A 22,342-nucleotide genomic window follows, 5' to 3' on the forward strand; every position below is an offset into this window, starting at 1 on the left:
GCTCATGAAACCTTTTGTGGCAGTTTTAAGTGTCTTGCTCTTGTCTTGGATTATAAGAACATTCACCCCTATTTTCTTCTACTCTTGTATTTTAATGTACTAAACATCAATTACTCTTCAACCATTTCATTTGTCTGAAGTGCCTTGGGAAGTCGGATGGCAGCCAGCTCCGTTCATCCCGAGCCCTTAGCCAGTGTTCCTCAGGTTAGACTTTGTTCCTCCTTGACTTTAAATGCCGCCTGTATCATATATTTCCATGTGTGACGGGGCCAGTGGAGTTGTTCCTGGCTTTGCCCTGCCCTCCTTTATTTTTACATTATGGCTATAGGTTGGATCTTTCCACTTTATAATAACCTTTCATATCTGGTAGTGTTACTCGCCCCCTGCCCCGCACCTGTGACTTTCCTAAATGAAGGTGGTTGTTCTTCCAGCTTAACTTGGACTCTTGGACTCTTGGGCGGAGGTCTGAAAACCCGCCCTACACTTGCATTGAAACTGCATGAGTGCATCCGTTAATGGGGGATGATTGGCGTTTCACCTGAGTGACTCCGAGGACAGGTGTGCTTCTGCCTCCCCGGTCTGCGCGTGTTGCTCAGCAGAGAAGAAGGGTTTTCTGCAGGCGCCTCCACAGACTCCCTCTCGAGAGTCCGCCTCCGAGGCTGATGTTTTTGTAGTTCTCACCAACAGGATCTTTTCTCTTGCTGTCTTCTGCCACTCATATCTAGAGCAGCAGGTGACGTGTGTGCACAGGGCGCCGGCCATCTCGCTGACCTCTCTTTGTTTCCGATATGTTTCAAGTATGGGTTTCCATGGCTTTCCTCGGGCTCCCAGGCAGGCAGCTGTGTCACCAAACCGGACCCACCCTCCTGCTCTACAGCCTTAGGCCCCCTTCCAGGGAGCCTTTGTCTGCCCTCGGCATGTTCAAGTCCCCAGGCCCCTGGCCTTGAGTGGAGCTTCTGGTTTCAATAGCAGCCTGTGCTGCTGCATTCTGGTTTGCTCTCCATCCACGTCTCTCTCTCTCTCTTTATCGTGTTAAAGAACTAGCCCTCATTTCTCTTTTCCCAAAGAACTAGCCCTCATTTCTCTTTTCCCAAACGTCCTGGTCAGGAATGGAGGGAGGCTCTTGATAATGTCTCACCATCCATCCAGACAGTCGTCTTTTCCGCTCTGGGCACATCGAGGCAGCAGGATTGTGTCCCAGTTCTGGGTTCCAGGGACCCCCTCCCAGCGCTGCCCCTTGGTTTTCGGGGCAGCAGCCACCACATAGGCGGTCCCCTGGTGGCCCAGGATGCTCACCATACAAGTGAGAGGCCCAGGCTGGCTGAGGAGGGGCAGAGGAAGCAGAGCCGGCACCAGCAGAACCCTTGCCCGGTTCCTGGGAGGGCAGGAGGCGGCTCACGCGGAGCCCACGTCGCGGAGGCAGGGCTTTCCAGAACCTACAGAGAAGGAGCTCTCCCCCCTTACGGCTTTGGAAACTTTTGCCCGATATGTTTCAAGTAATGTAATGCCCCAAAATAAATTAGAGGAAGGTTTCCTGGCCCATATGACGGAGGAGCACAAGTCAGGACTCCTGCAGGCTGGGAAGGACCTCCTGAGCGTCCTCACAGCTCCCCACCTTCGACCGGAAACCATTGCTGGAAACCAGCATTTCCAGTGCTTCCTGCTGTAATCCAGAGGGAAAACCCAAGGGATTCCTGCACTTAGGTGCTGCTCGGGCCGATTCTGAACGCTGAGGCGAGGAAGCCGGAGGCTGACCTGCTTGGCTCCCCAGCAGCAGAGGCAGTGGCCGCAGCCCACCCAGGCCCCCGGAGAGAAGCTGGGGCAGCAGGAGGAGCTGGGAGGAGCAAGGCCTGTTCAGTCCTTATTAATCCCAGTGGCTCTCAGTCCCCCCAGGGCGCTTCCTCTGGCTTTCCTGAAATGCGTGGCCTTCTCAAGTGTCTCTCCTTGTCCTCAGTAAGCATCCCCTCCCACTGGTGGGGACCTACATCCTCCTCGAAGTCTCCTGATACCTGGCCCTGGGGAGAACAGCAGGGCACCCGGGGGAGCTGCTATCCTGGGGGTGGGCCAGGCTGGTTTGCAGCCAGATCCCAGGGCCTCCCCCAGGCACTGGGCTCAGCAGGTGTGGCACCTGAGTTTGCCCAGGAGCCCAGGTGATTCTGCTTAGCAGCCAGGTCTGCACCCGAAATGCCCACTCCTGTGGCAACTGAAGTGCAGGCTGGGGCCAGAGAGGGAAGGGACACACCGTGGCCCCACCTTCTGTGGGAGGCCTTATTCACTGCTGGGATCACAGCTCCCCAGAGACACTGGGAGGACGGGAAGAAAGGCGGGAGGCCGGGGCACCAGGGGCACGTGGGGGAGGCAGGGATGGCCCTCATGCGTGGGGCATGTCTGGAATACTGGGGAGTGGGGAAGAACGTTGCCCAATGCCTTGGTTTAAGGGGAGACCCTGCAGCACGGTCTGGAGCTCAGAGCTGTGGACTGGAGCTCGTGGCTCCTGTGGTCGTTAAGGTGACAAGAGTAACGAGTGCTACAAGCTTTGGCAGGGTCTGGGCTAGAGCCTGCACCTCACTGTGAGGTCAGCTGATGTCCTTCCTGCTGAAGGGGAACAAGCAGAAGCTGGGGTGGGGTTGACCTCACCAGGCCACCTGGGGTTGGGACATAGCTAGAGCTGCCTTGAGCCACCATGCCACTGGGGCTGGAGGTCAGCCAGTGCTCCTGAGGCCCTGAGGGGTGTGGCTCAGAGCTTTCCCAGGTGGGAGGTGGGAGAGGGGAGAGGGGAGCCAGGAGCCCCAGCCCCAGCCCCAGCCGTGGGGCCCAGGGAAGGGGTGGTCACCTGAGCCCCTCCACAGGCTCCAGTCTTTTTGTGCAGCCCCTGCTGCCTGCTGTGAGCTCCTGAGCAGGAGCACCTGTCTGGCATAGAGCCAGGCCGAGGGGGACCTGTAAACATGCCACCCCCCAGTCAGGTCCCCACGCTCCAGTCCTCCCAGCTCTCACCTCTCCTTTCCGGCCCCAAGCCCAGGGCCCCCCATGTGTGGGGGTGGCCACCCCAAGGGTCTGTCTCAGAGCGATACCCACGGCCCTGGGCTCCAGGGCAAAAGGGCCCCTCTCCCTTTAGGGCACCCACGCCTCACAGAGCAGTAGGAGCAGATGAGGGACTCCCACCCCCAGGCCCATGGCCGACCCAGAGCCCCTGCCCCATGGCCAGCCCAGGCAGCCTCCGCAGAGGCTTTTCCCCAGCAGGCTTCCCAGGCTCCCACCCGGCTGCCTCCCCTACTGCAGGGCAGGGCCAGGCACCCGCCTGCCTTTCCGAGCACCACCCTGTCGGGACCAGGCTTCATCCCTGGGTGGTGGAGTCCCCCTTGTCCTTTACACCCAGCTAAAGGGGCGCTGTCTGGAGAAGCATCCCTCCCCTTGCTAAGAGTGCTGCGACACAGGCTGGCCACGGAGCCTCGCCACTCCTGTGGCTCCAGAGCCTGGGGGTTATGGCCCGGAGCAGGAGATTGAATGAGGGGTGGGTGGACGGCCAGCCTGGGTGAAGGGACAAAGGAGAGAAGGCAGCTGGTTGGGCGGTCAGTTCTTGTGCAGGTCATTCCTGGTGGCAGCTGCAGCATGTGGCCCAGCCTTGGGTGCTCTGAGCATGACCCTGCATGGCCCGTCTCATAGCACAGTGACTTGCACAAGCCCAGAGCGTGTCCATGGTGGCACGTCTCCCCCGAGAGAGGTGGCACCGAGCACCAACGCGATTCGTGTTCCTATCTCTAGGCACAGACCAGAGGCACCGCTGCCTCACGGTGTTGGCCTGGGTGGTCTCTAAGAATAAACTCTGGAAAGGAGACCAAATAAAATGCCAGAATCTATCCAGGCTTTGTCACAGGTGACAGCAGTTCTAGACCCTCCTCTCAGCCCTGCTTCCTGGGGGAGGGGCAGGCTCCCGTTTGCCACAGTCCTCTCTGCTCCCCAAACACTGCCGGACGAGGCAGGGGCCAGCTGCTGTTTTATCACTGACTGTATTTGGGGGGGGGGGTCGTGATGGGGACAAAATATGCCTGTGAAATAGTTCCATGGCTTCTGAGAGCAGAAGGAAAGACGGCTTGAGAACCACCGGGAGGCTCCCTGAGCTTCAGCCTGGGGGGAGGCTGAGCTCTAAGAATTCACAGGTGGAGGACCATGGGCCGGGGCCCAGGCATGGGACTACCTGGGAGACAGGAGGGATGGAGCAGCCTGGGACGCAGGCACATGGACTCTCACCTGCCGCAGTCCGGCTGCAGCAAAATAACCGGCGGGGGCGGGGGGGGGGGCGGGGGGGTGATGAGCAACTTGTGTACATTGATACAGCAGGAGTGGGAGCTGTTTATTGTAGGACAGGAGGGGTATATATACATTCCCCACAGCTTATCTTAATTAACATAAACTAGATACAGCAGTCAACCAATAAGGAATCTCCACACTTAATGGCTCGCTGGCGTTACTTCACAAACCACTCCCCCTGGCAAAATGCCAGGCGCCATCCTGACTTGTTTACAGACCCTAACACTCTCCTGCCTTCCTGTCCATGCTGACGCCAGGCTATCACCTCCCTGGCCTCTGACTGCGTGGCCCACCTTCCACTCTCCTCCACCCTGTACCAGCTGCTTCCCCAGCCTTACCCTCTGGACCACTCCCTCCAGGCCCTTCTGTGACCCACTTCAGTGCCAGCTGCCTTGCTCATATCACCTCTGAACGGCAATCCTGTGACAGGTGGCTACAGACACTTTCTGGTGCAAGTGTCCCAGCCAGCTTAGCACGGGCCCCCAGTGTCACTAGGCCTGGGCCTCAGGAAGCCAGATCCTTCCCAGGCTTATTTCCTCAACCACAAAGCGTGGGGGCAGAAGCAGTCCCTCACCCTGTCTTGCCAGGAGCCCTCTGCTCCATGCAGTCATTTCTGGATCGGGGCGGGGCAGGCTGGGGGCCAGGGGTGCGCACCTTGCCTGTCCTGTTGCAGTGTATTTAGTTACTGTTGAAGGCCACGCTCCCCCACCTGCCTAGCCATTAAAGTCACCTGGTATTTCACAACATGCCAATGCCCCGTCCCGCCGTGGCTCAGCATGGCTGTGGTTGAACCGTCCACTCTGGTGCATAGCCAAGACAGATGGCTTTACTGTCCAGGTACTCTCTGGGCTCTCACAGCTCCCTCATGAGTGTTTGGTGACCCCTTTTGGCCAGCGAGGTTGAGGCTGAGGTGACCCAGCCTCCAAGGTACAGCTGGAAGCTGAAGTCAAAACCTCCTGCTGACGGAGCGCTGGCCTCATGATGGGCAAAGGACTGTGGCAGCTGGGGCTTGCAGGCCCCCACCCCGCCCCCAGGAAAGCCCCAACAGAGCCCCTGACAGTGACAGCTCTTTTCCGGGAGAGGCCAGGCCTGGGTGGCGGGGTGGTTGCAATGGCAGCCTGTACCCACCAGAGGGCACCCTGGCTCCGCACTGCTCAGCTGGACTCAGCTCTGCGAACCAAATGCTTTTTAATTGAAAATTTTTTTAATTCAAAAAGGATTTGCTGTTTGTACTTGAGTGCAGGTTTTCCTTATGCAGGAGACTAATGTCTTGAGTAAACAGATCTGGGCCCAGATCCACCTTCAAAGGTACTCACTGTTTGCCCAAGGGAGTGACAGGGCTTCCAGAAGCAGCCTAGTCTCTTGGGCAAACATTGTGGGGACAAGCAATCCTGGGCAGAGGACAGCGTCTGTGGGAAGGTTATCCGCAGCCTAAGGGGGATTATGTCGGGGGACATATGTTGAAATTTCATTTGGGGAGTTAGGGAAAACAGGAGGGGGGGGCGGCACTTTTCTTCAGCCAAGATAACCTAAAAAGGGAAAAAATCCTGAGGGAGAGGGGTGGGGAACAGGCCGTCTGTGCGCTGCCCCCATGGCCGGGCCCCTCGGGGTCTCTGTGTGCTCAGGCTGCAGTCAGAAAAAGGGAACGTGGTGGCTTACTCATGTACCATGGCCAGGCTACCCGCCAGGCAGCCCAGGTCCCTGCCTCCATGCTGTTCCCTGGTGTCCTGGCGGCCCTGCCCCAGCCAGGGGCAGAGCTGCGCTCCTTTTGGGCTAATGGCTGTGTTGACCCACCTCCCCAGGCCCTCTACTCAGTAGGTCTGGGTTTCCATCATGCTCTTCCCCAGTCAGACCCCTGCTGTGCTCCAGAGAAATGCCACCTGACTCCTCCTGTGGCCCCATCCTTGTGTGGCTGCCCTTGGATGTGGCCTTCATGCTGGGCTGAGTTGAGAGGGTCTGGGTCCCTCCCTGGGCACCCTGTGAGCCCTGGGAACAAGGGCTTTGTGGGGCTTGTGCCTGGTCCCAGCACCCAGTGCAGGGTCAACGCCAGGGTGCAGCCGACCTGAACAGCTCTGTGTGCTGCGGTGTGCGTACCTAAGCAGCCACCAGGTGGCAGCATTAGCCCAGCCCTTGCCCAAGCGGCCTGTGAGCCCCACACAGGGTGGGCACCTGAGCGCTGGCCAGGAAGCAGGAAAGCAAGAGGCCTGGGCGCTGATGGATGGGCAGGCAGGGATCCAGTGAGTGCTTGCTCCTTTCCAGGGACAGGAGCCCCGAGCTACTGTGCCTCCTGACACCCTCAGGCATCCCTGGGAGTGGAGGGCCTGCCTGAGGCCCCCCAGGGCTCCAAGGCTCGAGGCCCCAGCCCCAGCGCAGCCCTGCAGCAGTCCCCTCCCTTCTCCAGTGGGCTGTAGCCGGGTGGACCCTGCAGCCCTCAGCTCAGCATCCTCCGTGACTGCACCTCCCCGCTGCGGGGTCAGCAGGCTGGAGGCCGGCTCGCCAGTGTGCCAGGGCATGCGGACAGCATGCTGCGGCTCCTGCTGCCCTCTCCCTGCAGGCCCACCTGCCGGTCCTGAGGCGCTGCCATCCTGGGTAGCCCTCTGTTCAACCCTGGGGGGCCCTTCGTCACGGCTTTTCTGTGGCTGAACCTTTTACGTAGGTGACCACTGGCCCAGCCCAGGCCCCGGTTCCTCAAACCCACATGAGCGAGGGCACAGCTGCCCAGCGAGCTCCAGGCTGCCCCACAACCCCACCCAGCCTGAGCCTGCGGCACCCGGGATGCCACCTGTCAGGGTGGGCGCTCCTCTCCCGCCCCTCACCTGGGTGTTGAGATCCCTGGCCTCTGGGTGAACTGCAGGAGCCCGCGCCCATCCCGGCACTCGCCTTCTCCGGGAGGTCAGGCAGCACAGCCCGGCAGGCTCCAGGCAGCAGGCTGGTGCTCAGCCTGGCACAGGGTGGCTCACACGGGTTTACCATTGGGATCAGACCCGGGGGCAGAGGCAGGTAGGGACTGTGAAAGCTGTCACCTGTCACCACCCAAGCCCATCGCCTGACAGGTGTGTTCACACCTGTACACGGCTCAGACCCACAGCCCCGGCGCGCACACACCTGCCCACATCACTGCCAGCGGGCACTGGCCTGGCCGGCGTCCTGCCTGGCCTGGGCAGCACGGGGCCCCTGGGTGCACCGGGACTGACTGTGCCCTGCCCGCCCTCTTCCTGCAGTACGAGTACAGCTTCCGCACGGAGCAGAGCGCCGCGGCCAGACTCCCGCCCAGCCCCACCCGGTGTCAGCAGACCCCTCAGTCCTGAGGAGCGGGGCCTCCGCGGGGAGAAGACGCCTCACCCAGTGCCCAGACTACTGACGGGGCAGCGGGGGCCGCTCCCCGCCCTGCCCGCCCTGCCCCCAGCCCTGCCTCCACCTCCCACCCCACAAGCACCCAAGACCCTGGGCAGCTGAGTGGTGACCTCCGGTCATTGGCTCGCCTGACGAGACCCCAGCCTCCCGGGGACATTGTTCACAACTGCGACTAATCTGTGTGTGCTGTAGTGACCAGCCATTCCTAGCTGTCTATGTGATGACCAGTCGTGCTGCCAAACACCTCCCCCAGCTGGAGTCGTCCCCGAGGGCCCGGCAGTCCCTCCGGCCGCCCAGTGACGCACACTGGCTCCTTTTCTCCTGTCACCCACCATAGGAATCCCACAAGCCATCGTTCCCCCCGGAAGGCCACAGGGCTGGCCACTTCACATAGGACCCTCCGGGCTCACTGTCACCTGAGATGCAGGGCTGGGGGGAGCACGTCCCTCCCACCTACAGGCTCAGGTACACCAAGCGCTTCACAGCAGCCCTGAGAAACCGCGGGTGGGGAGGCCAGAGGGCCCCTTCCACTGTGGACAGCTGTGGACTCTTCGCCCAGTGCATGACTGGACACCAGAGGCCCTGCCACTGGCACAGAGGGGGACTCACTTTCCCGGGAGAGGACAGTGTGACCGGGCACCTGCCTGCGAGCTCGGCTTGCCCTACCCCCCCAGAGGGCTTGACTGTGGGGCACTCCAGCCAGTGACAGCGCCACCTGCCGCGGCCAGTGCCCTGACCCAGTGACTACAGGACGTGCCCCACGAGGCCGCCACAGGCAGTGACATGAGAGGTGCCCAGCACTGGAGGACACGGCCACGCTGCCATCAGGCTGCTCTCAGCCCGGCTGTGTCTCCTTGGCATCTGCGGACAGAAACCCCTGACCCAGACCTGGATTGAGCCAGAGCCAGCGTCCCCCGTCCCCAGCACTGGAGGTGCCAAGCTCGGCCCCACACGTCCACCCCGAGAACAGCCGCCAGCACCCTCCCTGGGGCCCAGGACTTCAGCCCAGGGGCCTGCTTTGCCCCAGGCCCACAGGACGCGGGGTCTGACTCCTTTGGGTCCCCAGAGGGGGCTCTGGACGTGAGGGCTTGCTGCGCTTCGGAGGCGCCATGGACAGGGCTGTGGACAGCAGCCCTCGGCCAGTACAGGCCCTGCCAGCTGAAGTTCCAGGGACAGTCCACAGGCCAAAGGAACCAGAGAGTCGACAGGCTGGCCAGGAGCCGGGGGGCCCAAATACCTCACCACCTGCGTCGTCCCTCGGCCCCCAGAGCCTCAGCCGCCCGCGGCGGACCAGCCTCCTCCTCGGCAGCTCCTCCTCTTGGCCCCTCTTCGTTTCTGTGTGTCAGCAAGTGGCTGCCTGGCCCCTTCCCAAGACCTAAGGGCACCTGTGAGGTGACCCTCCCACACCTCTGGGCGGCACAAGGCCGGGAAAGGCCCTTGGCCCCTGCCAGACCCAGGAGGCCCCCTCGCGGGCCGGTGCTTCACAGGAGGGCTGGCGGGTGGAGCCCAGCACCCACAGAACCAGCCAGCTGTGCTCCAGGGCCTGGGCACCCCACAACCTGCCCGCTGCTGCTTTTTGATGGTAGTTTATCCAGCACCAAGTGGCCAGCACAGCTTGAGGCTGGACAAAGGAGCGAGGCCCCGGGGGCCGCAGGAGGTGGAGAAGGGGACTCTGCACTTCGTTTTGGTTTGTATACTTTGTTGTTCGACCTCTTTCCACCCCGATTGTGAGACTGTCCCCAGCAGGTAATCGGGGTCCTCCTCCTCCACAGTGGAGAAGGCAGCATCTCCGCAGCGCTGACGGTCCTGGAAGGCCACAGGGCGAAAGCAGGATCCCTGGTCAGGGATAGAGAAGGTAGACCAAGGGTGGCGGGGGAAGGGAGAGGGCAGCCACAGCCCCCACCGCCACCCTCCCTCAGGGCCACCAGGAAGAGGGCACACTGTGGGCTCTGGCCGGTAGGAGAGGTCTCCCCATGGCATTATGGACTCAGTTTGATAGTGACCTTGACTGTGAAGCTTGTGACATGAGCTGATGAGTGGTGAGGTCAAGTTGAGGTTGGTAGACATTAGGCTGCTCCCCACCCGGGCTCCTGCCCTCTGAGAGGTGGACAAGGAGGGGCAAGCGTGTGGGTCACAGCTTGTGCGTGTGTACGCCCACCCCGACGGCGTCGTGCAGACCACAGGACTGTGGCAGGGTGAGGAGCTGAGGGGCCTCTCAAGTCTTAGGTGGGGAACGCTCTGTCCACCAACCCCTGGCCTCTTCTGGAAGCCAGGGACAAGGATGCCCTTGGCTATATGAAGGGCCACGGCCTCTTCCTTGGGTCCCCCCAGCATGTCCCATAGCTGCTGCTGTCCCTGCCCAGCACCCTGCCCCCCTGAAAAGACCAACCAGAGCACAGCATCCCCGAGCCCTGCCCTCCGCCCTGAAAACTCAGTCGTCTTCTGAGACCTAGCAAATGGCACAAAGTTGACAAGGAGCAGGTGTCTCTTGCTCCAGGTTCACTTGCAAATTTATCATGAGGCCTTTTTTCTACCCCAAATCCAAGAACTCATGCCAGCCACACCCCACCCCGAGTTCAGTGAAGACATCACAGCCTGCACTGCCCTTCCCCATGGCCAGAGCCGTGTGGTCTCCAGCGACCAAGTTCATTTTGTAGGAAAAAACCACGGACACTGGTCGGTGGCCCCCGAGTGCTTCAGAAGGCCATGGGGGGACGAGGCTGACCTGTTCCGCGCAGCCCTCTGCTGGGCACAGCTGGGCAGTCCAGACGCTTTCTCCCATAGCCTCCCCCAAAACAAGACCTAGTAGTTCACGTTCTTTGCTGCCTGTTGCCGATGGGAAATCCGAGATTGTCCCTGGCACAGGCTGGTAAGTGGCAGAGACAGGCTCTGGCCCCAAGGTGCACTGGGCCAATGTCCTCTCATAAGCACATGCCTTGGGCTGACCCTGTTTGCATTCCTGTGACTTCCTGGCTGCCACTGGGCCCTGCTGGTCGCACACTGAGCACGGGCCACCCCTGTGCAAGGGCTCCCCAGGCTGCCGTTGCAGTGCTCCATCCCTTGCCATGTCGGGGGCTCCCAGCCTGCAGCTTCTGAGACCCAGGCAGGCAGAGCCCCGCCGAGCGAGCCCCCGTGCCTCCAAGCCACGTGGAGCTGAGCCCGTCGAGTTCCATTCAGTCTGCCTGACCCCGGACCCTGCAGGAGGGGCAGGCCACTTGCTCCTGCCCCTGCACAAGGCCCCTCTCCAGCAGCCTGGAACCTCAGGTCAGCCCAGCTTCCTCCACCTGCTCTGGGTGCAGACCCCTGGGACAGCGGCAGCCCTCATCCAGGAGCCCGGGCTTTGTCCCCGCGATGGAGGGTGCGTGGCTGCTGTGTGACCACTGGCCTCAGACAAGGACCTGAGGAAGGCCCCTCTTCCTGCATATTTATTCAAGGCAACTCTGCACTTGGCCAGGGAAGTTTCACTGTGTGGTTGTCTGTGTTCTTAATATAATTTGTTAAATAAACGTTCGTTTTAACCTCTCCCCGTCTGCTGTTGTATCTGCAGCCACCAGAGGTCAGTGTCTCTCAGGGCCGCCCCGTGCACCAGCCCTGAGCCTGCCCACAGGCCGGCCGGGCTCCTTGGGACACGGCCACTGCCTGGCCTTCAGCCTTCTAGGAGGGCCGTCTTGCCCCCCACCTGGTTCAGGAGGGTGTGGGACTCCACCTTCCTCACAGCAGCCCTCAGGGTGCTCTGTGAAGCAGAAGAACCTCGGTGGCCCTGAGAGCTGCACCCCAGCGAGGAACGCAGGGTGCCCTTCCGTCTCGGGTGCCTCCCGCCCTGTCTGTGGGGTGCACACCACACCTGGCAAGAGGATGCAGGTCCCGATGCTGTCAGGGCTGTCCCCACTGCTCACCTGCCTGCAGGACGCCACCCCCCAGGCCGGCCCAGGTGGCCCCTGCCCTGGCGGGCACCCACAGCCCCCTGTGAGCACCAGCAGCTCGAGTGTCACTATCAACATCTCGGCCTCCCTTAGCAGTGACCTTTGCATTTCTGGGCTCCACATCCCAGCCAGGGCCTTCCCTGCCTGCAGGCTCTGTTCTTGCCAGACTCTGTGGGAAGGAGCCAGAACTGGTGACCTGAGCTCAGCACTCATCTCCTGGGCACTGCAAGGGTCCCCAAAGAGTGCCAGGGTTCTGTCACTGTCCACAGACACACTAGATCCCTCCCACATGCTGGGCCCGGGACACCAGGGAAGCACATCGAAGTGGGGGCCCTGGACACAGGAGACACTGGCCAAAGCACAGGAAGGCGCACCAGACCCATAGGCAAAACCCACTCACACCAGCCCGGGTGGGGGTGGGGTGAGCAGACGGCCCGCAAGCATCGATCGCAGGGAACCCACAGCAGGATGGCGCTGAGCCTCGGGTCCAGACCCGGGCACACCGTTCCTCCACCTCGCCCTGTGCCTGCCTGGACATCTGCTGGCTTCCCCTCCCACTCTCTGCACACCAGCATCAGAGGGTCCACAAGCACATGGCCACCATGTTTATCTGTCCCTAAGCCACAGTCTCATGATTCCCAGTCCAGAGCCCAGGACAGACTGACAGGTTAGCTGGGCCGGGTCACCCCTTCTGCCCCTGGAAGCTCCAGCCCTGGTGGTGGCATGAGGGTATGTACACAAGCCTGCGGCAGCAGCCCTGGGATGGCAAGGGACGAGGGCACCCGATTGTCCGTGCAGCCAGGTCCTGCTGTGTAGGCACCTTCAGGTGCAGACCTCGTGCCAGCACTGCCATGAAGCAGTGACCAAATCTGGTGGCATTCCTGCCCCAGGGGAGTGGGCGGCCTGGCCTGCTCCTCCGGGTGCCCTGTCCTCCTTGCACCAGTGTCTACGTCAGCTCTCCCCCTGCTTCTCTGGCCACTCACTCCAGCTAAGCCACAGGCTCACAGCTGGGACCCTGGGCCTCCATGAGCCACCCCATTTCTGTCCCCCATCTGTGCGGCCTGTGTCTCCGACAGTGCTCAGCTCTGTCCTTGCCCATCTCCCCGAGCTCCTGCCACAAGGTCTCCACCTGGGACCCTGTAAGCACGTCCGCACCCACAGCCAAACCTGCCGTCCTGTCCGGAACCCGAGCTGCTCTTCCTCCTCAGAACAGCTCAGCCACTCCCTGCAGCCCCCAGGCCACCACCTGGAGCCAATGGAACCATCCACTCCCAGCTGGACAGCTCTGGTCCTCAGGTGTCTTCAAACCCAGCCACTGTTTCTCTGGCTTTGCTCTGACCTTAGTGTTGGCCCAACATGGCAGCATCTGCCCTTAGCCTCCCTCCCCTGCAGAGGAGAGCCACCCGCTTCCCATCTTCCCCTCCTCCACCTCCATACCACCCACACCCAGCTAGAGACCCCCCATTTTCACTCTCTCATGCCCCTCACCCTCAAGTCCAGACCCCTCCCTCCTGGGCCTGACACACCTGTGCACACCCCAGCGGAGCTGCCTGGGGTTCCTCAAACCCTGACTCTCGCTGCCTCCTCACCTTGGCATAAGCTCTTCCCTCTACCTAGGATGCCCCCCTCCTCGTTCTGCCTTCAAGACCCTGTTCCTGCACCTCCTGTGATGTCTGATTGACCCCCAGACCACCCTGCACAGGGTACCAGTGTCACTAGATTGTAGCCCCTGGATCCTCTCACTAGTGTCCCTGGAGGAAGAGGTCCCGTGTGTCACGTCCTGCTCCCTACGGAGGTACTCAGAGCAGCCAGCGCAGGCCTAGAAAAATGACAGGATCAGCAAATACTCTGAATGAATCCTTGGAGTGAGGGGGACAGACAGAGGAGCTCTGCTCAGTTACCAAAGGAGCCCAAGGAGGATGCCAGGGGTACAGGACCGTGATGTCCAGCCCACCTCCCTGGACAAGCCCTGATGTGGCCCCAGAGAGATGAGAGGCCCAGCGGGACAGCCTGCTCCCAGCATGGGGCTGGCTCCAAGTCAAAGAGCCCCGTGGTGCTGGTGGGACAGGAAGTGACCTGCCGTGGGCTGCTGGTTCTGTCCCTGGAGCCCAGCCCTGGAGAGGCCCACTGGAACACGGGACCCAACACTAAAACTGCAAGGGGCTGGGTCTCAGGGCCAGCAGCAGGCCCGAGCGAGATGCGGAATCCCCAGCGACAAATGGGGGCCCAGTTTTCTGACTTACCCACTCATTTCTCCCACCTTGCCCCGAGTGGGCGTAAGAAAACAGCCACGGGCAAGGTGTCAGCAGAGCCCGCCAGGCAGCTGGACTGGCCCTGAGCTCCCGCCTCCCCTCTCCCCCACCTGGGGGCAGAGAGGCGCCCAGAGGTGCAACCCTTGGGACGGTGGTGCTGGGGCAGAGGTCTTGGAAGGCTCTGACTCTTCTGATGGGGTGGAGGGTGGGGGGCCACAGGCAGAGGTGGGCACAAGTTGGAGCACCTGGCACACCCAGCCCCCACCCTCCTGTGCTCAGGAGGGGCGCAGGGGTCTTACCTCAGCTGTCATGGGAGCTGCCCAAGTGGTTGTTCAATCCTGTGCTCAGAACCACACCCAGAGCAATTAAGAGACTCTGCAGGGGACTCCGCTGTTTGCAAGGTCCCCGGGTAATACCAATGGGCAGCTCAGAGGAAGCTCCAAGTTCCTCAGCAGGTTCCCCAGTGTTACGGTTTGGATCTTAAATGCTCCCAAAAGCCCATGAATGAAGGACTTGGTCACCAGCCTGTGGCACTGTTGGGGGGGTGGCTTTCGAGGTGGGGCCTAGTGAGTGGCAGTTAGGTCACTGGGGCATGCCCCTGAGGTGATCCTGGGACCCTGGCCCTTCCCTCTCCCTCTTTTTCCCTCCCAGCCACCGTGAGGCGAGTAGACCTGCCCCATGCTCACTCCCACCATGTGCTGCCTCCCCACAGGCCTGGAGCAACAGAGCCCGGTGACCAGGGACTGAAACCATGAGCCAAAGTAAACCTTTCCTCTCTTCAGTTGTTTATCGCTGGTATGATCACAGCCACAGAAAGCTCTTCTTTGAAAAGACTAAAAGATGGACAAACTTCTGACAGTAAGAAAAAAGATGTAATAATAGTAAGGAAGAGGAGGAAAAAAACAAGAAAGAAAAATAAGAAATAACTAGATCTAACAGTTAACTAAAAAGTCTTAGTAACAATAGGTCATTAAACATTTGGGGAAATATAAAACATCAAAATTAAGAAAAATGAACAACTATTAAAGATCTAAATAAAGCAGAGATTTCTCTCCTTTCCCTCACAGTATCCCCAGGACCAAATAATCATGTGGCCAAGCTCACTCAGACTCCCTGACAGGACAGTCCCTTCTGATACAACCCATTCTAGAACAAAGGAAAGGAGGAAGGCAGCCCAACTCATCTCAAGAGAGAAGTTGATCCCAAACCTGATAGAGACAATTCACAGGAACCAAAAAATTCAAGGCCTGTTTTTCTTATAAACATGGGTATAAAAATCCTTAATAAAATATTATCTAACTGAATTTAGCAGTATATATAAACTTTATGCATTTAGACTGAGTAGGGATCATTCTAAGAATGCAAGAATATTCAGCACTGGAAGGTCCACCCACGCAATTCACCCCACTAATGAGAAGGCTGCCACAGTCACCTCAACCAGTGCAGAGACCGCGTTTGGTAAACACCATACCAACAATATCTATTAGCACCATCTTCGGGATAGCGACAAGTCAAGGATGCTACTACCACCATTCCATTAAATTGCATTGGAGGTCCAAGCCAGTGCTATAAGACAAGAAAAAGAAAGTATATGGATTGAAAAAGAAGAGACAAAGCCACCACTCTCAGCAAGTTACATAATCATGTATGTAGAGAATCAAATGGAACCAAGTATTAGAATGATAGAGTTAGTTAGGCAAAGTTGCTAGATAGAAAAGCAACTCCCAGAAATGAATAGTATTTCTCTATATGAACAACAACCAAATAGGAAATAAAATAGAAAATAAGATAACCTTTTAAATAGCCCTGAAGTATCTAGGAATCAAGAAAGGCAAGACTTTTATGAAAATTTTGAACACTCAAAAGACAAAGGATATCTAAATTAACAGAAAGATATACTATATTTCTCTTTTCTAAGACCTCTTTCCACTAGGATATTATAAGTTCCGAAGGGGTGAGAAGCTTTGTTGTTGGTGTGTACACTGTGAATAGAGCAGTGTTTGACACTAAATAGCTCCTTGCTAAATATTTGTTCATTGGATTAAAAGTGAAGATGCCAGTTCTTTTCCAACTAATATTTGCAATTCAAATCCAAATTCGAGCAAAAATAAAATCACAAATTTTTAAAGAAATTTATGCAAGACTTCTGGCAGAATTTCACAATGTTATTCAAAAATTCTAAGATGTTTATGGAATAATGAAAGTCTACATTAGACACTTAAAAGGAAATAGTGCAAAGAGGGATTCATTTTTAGATATAGACACTGCAAAACTAATAAAAACAAGTGATACTTTAAAAACAAGTGGTACTGTAAAATGCTACAAATAGGGAAGGTGATATGGATTCTATGGAAAAGTGAAATTTTTCTGTAAACCTAAAACTGTTCCAAAATTTAAAAATAAAACATTTTAAAGCATTGGGCTACTGATCCCAAAACACGTAGATGATGGTAAGTGGGCTGGTGAAACTGCCTTGTGTGGTGGATGTGTGTGCACATGGACGCTGAGTGCATACCCAGGAGTGGCCTTGCTGGGACACAGAGGAGACACAGCTTCAGTCTCAGTAAACATTTCCAAATATTCTCCTAAAGTGGCTGCACCAATTTCTAATGTGGTTATAGCTATTGACCCTTATACCAGCTATGTGTAATCATTCCTGTTGCCCCACATCCTGAACAAAACTAGACATTTTGCAGAGTTTTTTAAATTGGCAGTGGTAATAGGTGTGAAGTTGTATTTCACTTCAGTTGAAATTTGCATTTCCCTCTTGACTGATGAGGCTCAGCCCATGGACATACGTTTACTGGTCCCTTGTGTCTTCATTGAAGATTTGGTAAGTCTTCTGCCCATTTTTCTTTTCCTTACTTTATTCCTCTTGTTTTGTTTAAGACAGGGTCTCACTGTGTTGCCCAGGCTGGCCTCAGACTCCTAGGCCCAAGCAATCCTCCTGCCTTGGCCTCCCCGGTAGCTGGGGCTACAGGTACATACACACTGTCAGATCTGGCTCATATTCTTTATATATGGACTCTCCAAGAAAGTCTCTCACCATACATATGTGCCAGTATCTTCTCCCACCCTGTGGACTGCCTTTTACCCTCGTAAGGGTGTACCTTTTAATGAATAAAAGTTAGGAATAAATGTGATTCCATTTTCTACCTTTTCCTTCATGGTTAATGTCTTAAAAATCTTTGCTCATCCTCCCAACCCCTTTTTAAAATGGCTCTTATTTCTGCCACTACCTCCCAGAAAACAGGTGAGGGAGCTTCCTAGAGGAGACAAGGTGGGTCCTGGGCTCCAGGGGTGGGCCTGGGATGAAGGATGCTCCCAGTGAGGGTGACGAGGACAGATGCTCCACTCAGCATTAGCAGACGCTTAGGGGGCCACTGTGGCTCCCTGTGTGTGTTACCACCACAGTCCTGCAGCGAGGGATTCCCCCATTTAGCAGATGAGGAAACCGAGGCTCTAGAGAGTGCTCAGAAGCACACCACCAACCAAGGGTAGCTCAGGGCACCCAACCTGGGCACCCACAACTCTGGCACTATGCCTCACACAGCCTTCCACCTGCACGGAGGTGTCCTGTCCTGGAGGCAGGGTTAAGAGGAGGGTGGCTCATGAGGTCAGGCAGGCCTACTTAGGTCTGCCCCTTCCCCTGATGTGACCCTGGAATAACAGCAGCTAGCCACCCTTCAGGAGGGGGACTAGAGATCAGACCACTGTCACCTGCTTGGCCCAGGGTGCAGGACGGGGCTGGGATGGGGCACCCAGAGGGAGGCCGCAGGAGCCCCTCCACTGAGGGCAGGGAGACCAATGTCTAAGGTCAGGTGGCCCTGGCCCACCCCCGGCCTGTCCAGACTGTGTGACTCTGTCACATAGGTTCTCCCTCCAGACCCCCTGCTGGATTTTCACAGAGGGGACCAGGGCTCCCTGTTTGCATTTGCTTCTGGGCTAAGCTGCCGCCTCACCTCACCTACCAGAGCTTCCTGCTGGGGTCCTGGGGTGATGTGGGCTTGGTCAGAGCTGCAGGGCGGGGTCCCTGGCACCCCACCCCACTGGAGGCTCCCTAGGGTGACCCCTGCCAGGTCCACCACAACCCCTCGCAGGTCCCAGGTAAGAGGCACCTTGCAGTGGGCAAACCCCCTTTTGAGTCCTGTTTTTTCCGTTTCTGTTTTTTGCAGTGTGGGTGGGGGAGTGGTGGGGGTCTGCGGCACTTCCTGGGCGGTAAAGCGAGGGCGGTGCTCTTTCCTCCTCCTTAGAGTTTCAGGACTGCAAGAGACCCCACCTTCAGGCCGCTGGTTTGGCACCTGGTCAAGGTGCACGTCGCCAGCCCCAGTTCTGGCTGTGTCCCGCAGGAACAGCCCCACCCTCACGCACCATGGGGACCCTCCCACCCTCACAAAGAAAGTGGAGCTCCTCCTGCGACAGTTGGAAAATAAATCCTTCGGCTTCATGTGCTGCCGAAGTGTGTTTGGAAGGAGGCCAGCCCACAGCTAAGTCCCCTCCTTGCCTCTCGGGGTCCCACAGCTTGTGGGGGAGCAGCCAGCTTTGACCAGGGCCCCTGAGGGAGGACAGGCGGGGCCCAGCCCCTTGGGACCACAGACCCCAGCTCCACCCTCCCTTGTCTGGGGGCTTGGACTTGTCACATTACTGAGCCACAACTTCTACATCCACAAACCCTGGACGTCACCGGTCCCTACTTCAAAGTTGTTGAGCAGGTTAAGGAAATGTAGCTCGGCTTCCAGGCCTCAGGCCAGCCAGCTGCACCCCCAGCCTCGGTTTCCCCAGCTGTAAAATGGGCTAATGAAAGCCCTTACAGGGTCATTTTATGATACTCTTGGGAAAGCTCAGGCAGAGACCCTGTCCACAGCCCCAGCCTATGCCCTGAAGCCCAGAGAGTCACAAGGGACCCAGGCCCCCCCATGTTGGGAGCTGCTAGCTCAGATCAGAGCAGGTACTTCCCACTCCCTGGCTTGAATAGGTGACTTGCTGTGTGGCCCACGGGTGTCTGGGCAGAGGGCCTGGCGACAGCGTCCTCCCCAAGCTGGTCCTCAGGGGTCCTCAAGGGTCCTCTCTGGTTGAGAGACTCAGCAAAAACACCCCGATTTTGACACCATGCATAAAAATGAGAATGTCCCAGGAGTCTAACCCTTCCCTTCCTCTTGGCAGCTTACACCACCCTGAGACACAGCCAAGACGTCGGACGCAGTGTGCGCGTACACGCCAGAGCCGAGGCCTCCCTCGAAGCCAGCCTAGGGCTTATGCAGCAAAGGGCCATGCTTGGTCAGAGTCAGCCTGGCCAGGTACAGAGTGACCCCTGGCCCCACCAGCCTGCACCACAATGTGCCTCCCAACAGCCAACCCGAGGGGCGCCCCAGGAACCCTGACTTCCTTCCCAGCCAGGGCTGCTGCCCACCCCCACTCCCCCCCAGAAAAATATTTGGAATGGTCTTTGACTGAAATGAGATTAATCCTCAGTTCCCTGACAGTGTCTCTGGGCATGTGTTTTTATAACCTCCCTTTCAAATGAGAACCATTTGTCGCGGGAAGCTGGGGAGGCCCTGCCCCTACGCTGCTGGCCCAGACATCACCAGCACCTGATTGAATGTCACGGACAGTGCGAGGGGGCAGGGCTGAGGTGACGGCCACATGGAAGCCGCGTTAACTGTCCTTTGCTGGTCCCCACCCCATCTCCAACCTGGCATGAGTGGGAGGATGTGGGTCTCAACCCTGATTCTCCTACACCACAGTGTGCTTGGTCCTCAGGGGTCCTCTCTGGTTGAGAAATGGCAGATGGTGCCCATAGCACCCAGGCGGAGTGCCTAGGCCCGTGCCTGGGAGTCAGGAGACCCTCAGTGTTCAGTGGGGCTGTCAACAGAGCAGAAGGTCTGTGCTGGGGCTTTCCAGAGGGCCAAACAAATGTCCACCCTGACTGGTGGTTCCATCTCTCCTGCCCCAGCTCCGGGTTCACCCCCAAGCGAGAGGGCATCCTTGCACAGAGCTGGCTGCTGGCACTTCAGTATGAGAAGGTTGGAGTTTATGGGTGCAACCATGCCGCAGCCTGTTTAATTAACTCCGAGTCCTTGATCCACAGCCTCCTTTCTCAGCACAATCCCCCTCCACCCCCACAACCCCAGGTCCTGTTTGAAGTTTGCCATCACCCCCCTGCCGTTCCTGCTGAAGCAGCTACAGACCCTCAGGGCTCAGCTGGGAGGGATTTATTGGAGAATTCCAATCATGGGGTCTTGGCTCAAACTTGTTGCTTCCCCAAAAATCTCCCCAGAAGTTTGTTACTTATGGAACAGAGACACAAAGGAGGTGCTCTGATGCTCTCAGAACTCTACCTGGGCTGTCAGAGAACTCACAGCCCCTGGCCTGGAGGCAGAGAGCACAGGACAGCCAGAAAGATGCAGTTTCTGGGACCACGTGGAGGTACTGGGACTCCTGCGCCTTAAGAAGCTACTCAGGAACAGTATTTCTGGGCTGAGGGTGTAGCTCGGGGTGAAGCACCTGCTTTGCGCTGAAGCCTGGGTTGAATCCCAGCACCAGGTGGGGAGAACTGGCCCCTCCCCTTCCTGGCAGAGACACCTTCCTGCAGGCGTCTGCTCTCTGCAGCCCCCGTTGCACTGGGGGCTGGGTGGAGAGCCCTGAGCGGTTGCCCTGGGGCTGAGGTCTAGGTGGAGAGCCCTGAGCCGCACATGTGGACACCAGCAGCGGCTCGGCTTTCTTCTTAAGATAGTGGCCTGCCGGGCCCAGGCTGTCCCCGGTGCTCCCAGACTGCGGAGCCCTGGCTCTCCATGGGAGCCAAGCCAAGAAGGTCCCGGGCCAGAGGCCCCCTGCGCCCCTCAATTTTGTCCCTCGCCCCACCCCGGGTAGGACATTCTTGCTGGTTTCTGCCCGAGGCCTCTGCCATGATGGATAGGCTGCTGCGCCCGGGGAGACTAAGCATCTTTGGCACTTTCTCGGGAAGCCTCCCACGTCTGGCTTCCCAAGTGCTGAAAGCGGCACAAACAGAAATACCCGGGCTTCCCGGGACTAACGAGATGACCACATCAGGCGGCCACGCCGGGGATAAGGAGCCGGCCCGAGGGACCCTGGAGCGCGGTGTCCGATTCGCTCCCAGGACGCTCCGCCGACTGCGCTTTGAAGCCGGGGGCGCGGCTCGCGGGCGGAGCTGGACGCGGCCCCGGGCGGCCCAGAGCTGCGCGCAGATCGCCCAGATAAAGAGCCTCGGCTTCCAGCTTCTGCCGAATCGCGCTTTTGAAAAGCCCCCTCAGATGGTTTCACTTCTCGGCCCGCTTTGTTGAAAGATGTAAAAATTTCAAACCACCACAAAGTAAACATTTCAAAACCCTCTCTTTGCAAAATCAGTCACATTTTCAAAAATCCCTTGGATTCCATCTCCTCCCACCCCACCCGCCCTTTCTCTTGCAGAATTGGGGATTGGAGTGTTTTTCATTAATTTAGAAGCCGCCCAGGTAACACCGGTGATTTCGGGGCCGTGTTTTACCGGCGGGAAGTAGCTTTGTTATTTAGTAGATATATTAGATAAGTCGATGTCTTGTCAAAATCAAGCAGGTTTTCTTTATTAGGGTGAAATCGTAATGAACTCATCTGCTTCTAATATTTATAAAGAGAAGAGAGGCCATTAATTCTACTGCTTGTGAATAAAACCATCTGTGATTTCTTTCCATTTGATGGGTTTTGGTTTTAATATACATTTTTCACAAATAAGCGCAGAGATTTTTTGGTGAAAATGTCACTTTCAGGATCTCATAAAGAAAGAATGCAAAGAGGGGAAAACTAAATGTTTTGTTAGCTAAGTAATTTCTCACCTTGCAGAGTTGGGGGACATCTGAGCCAACTTTAGCACATTAGGTGATGGAATCGCCCGCCCGACGCTAATGCAACCCATGACATGTTACAAGGCTAACCGCGTCCGTTTTGAAGTTTGTTTTCCTTCGGGAATTACACAGTTCGTTTAACCTAATCTGTCCTGACACTTGAATTATAATATTATGAGCTTCTTCAGGGAAGTGAAACAGTAGTTGCCTGCTTAAAAGCAAAGCAGAAGTTAATAAAGTGGGCACGATGTCAAGGAACAAGGGCTAATCGAATCACCGTGTCATTCTCTAGAGAGAATGCAGTCAAGTTGTATTTTTTTTTCCAGTGGAAATCTTGGACGCCTAATGACATATTTCTGTCCAGGAAGAAATTTGAACTCTGAGGCCGCACTTGATTAAACCCCAAACTGCGAGACATGGCCCAATGGGACCACTCGGGGACTTTGACTTCTGGGTGTCAGAGCTTAATTAAAATATTCATCCAGCTGCTCTCCCCTCGCCAAGGGGGCCCAGAGGAATTAAACCAATAAGCTTAATTCTATTAGTTCACCTGCCTGTGTACACAGAGATGCGGAAGACCATTTACCAGTTCAGAAAAAAAAGCCTCAGACCCACCCTGTAAATTTAGCGTGGGCCGTCGCCACTGCCCCCAAAGGGTCCCCCAAAC

The 22,342-nt window shown here is 57.4% G+C and overlaps 1 protein-coding gene across 3 annotated transcripts in view; it reads left to right on the top strand.

Annotated features, from left to right (window-relative positions):
• The window catches only part of Mvb12b (multivesicular body subunit 12B), a 176,242-nt gene extending 154,718 nt beyond the window's left edge, over nucleotides 1-21,524 (top strand). For 2 of the 3 annotated variants that reach the window (XM_078048224.1, XM_078048223.1), the window contains 2 exons: nucleotides 16,727-16,817; nucleotides 19,001-21,524. In XM_078048224.1, the coding sequence (XP_077904350.1) occupies nucleotides 16,727-16,817; nucleotides 19,001-19,218 (309 nt within the window). In that variant the 3' untranslated portion in view covers nucleotides 19,219-21,524. Of the gene's footprint in view, nucleotides 1-7,529; nucleotides 11,185-16,726; nucleotides 16,818-19,000 lie in introns of those variants that run through there. The other variant, XM_078048225.1, reaches the window with a different exon arrangement.
• Nucleotides 21,525-22,342: the final 818 nt, after the last annotated feature.

Source organism: Ictidomys tridecemlineatus, chromosome 4, assembly GCF_052094955.1.
Source record: "Ictidomys tridecemlineatus isolate mIctTri1 chromosome 4, mIctTri1.hap1, whole genome shotgun sequence".
In the NCBI taxonomy this organism is placed as follows: Eukaryota; Metazoa; Chordata; class Mammalia; order Rodentia; family Sciuridae; genus Ictidomys; species Ictidomys tridecemlineatus.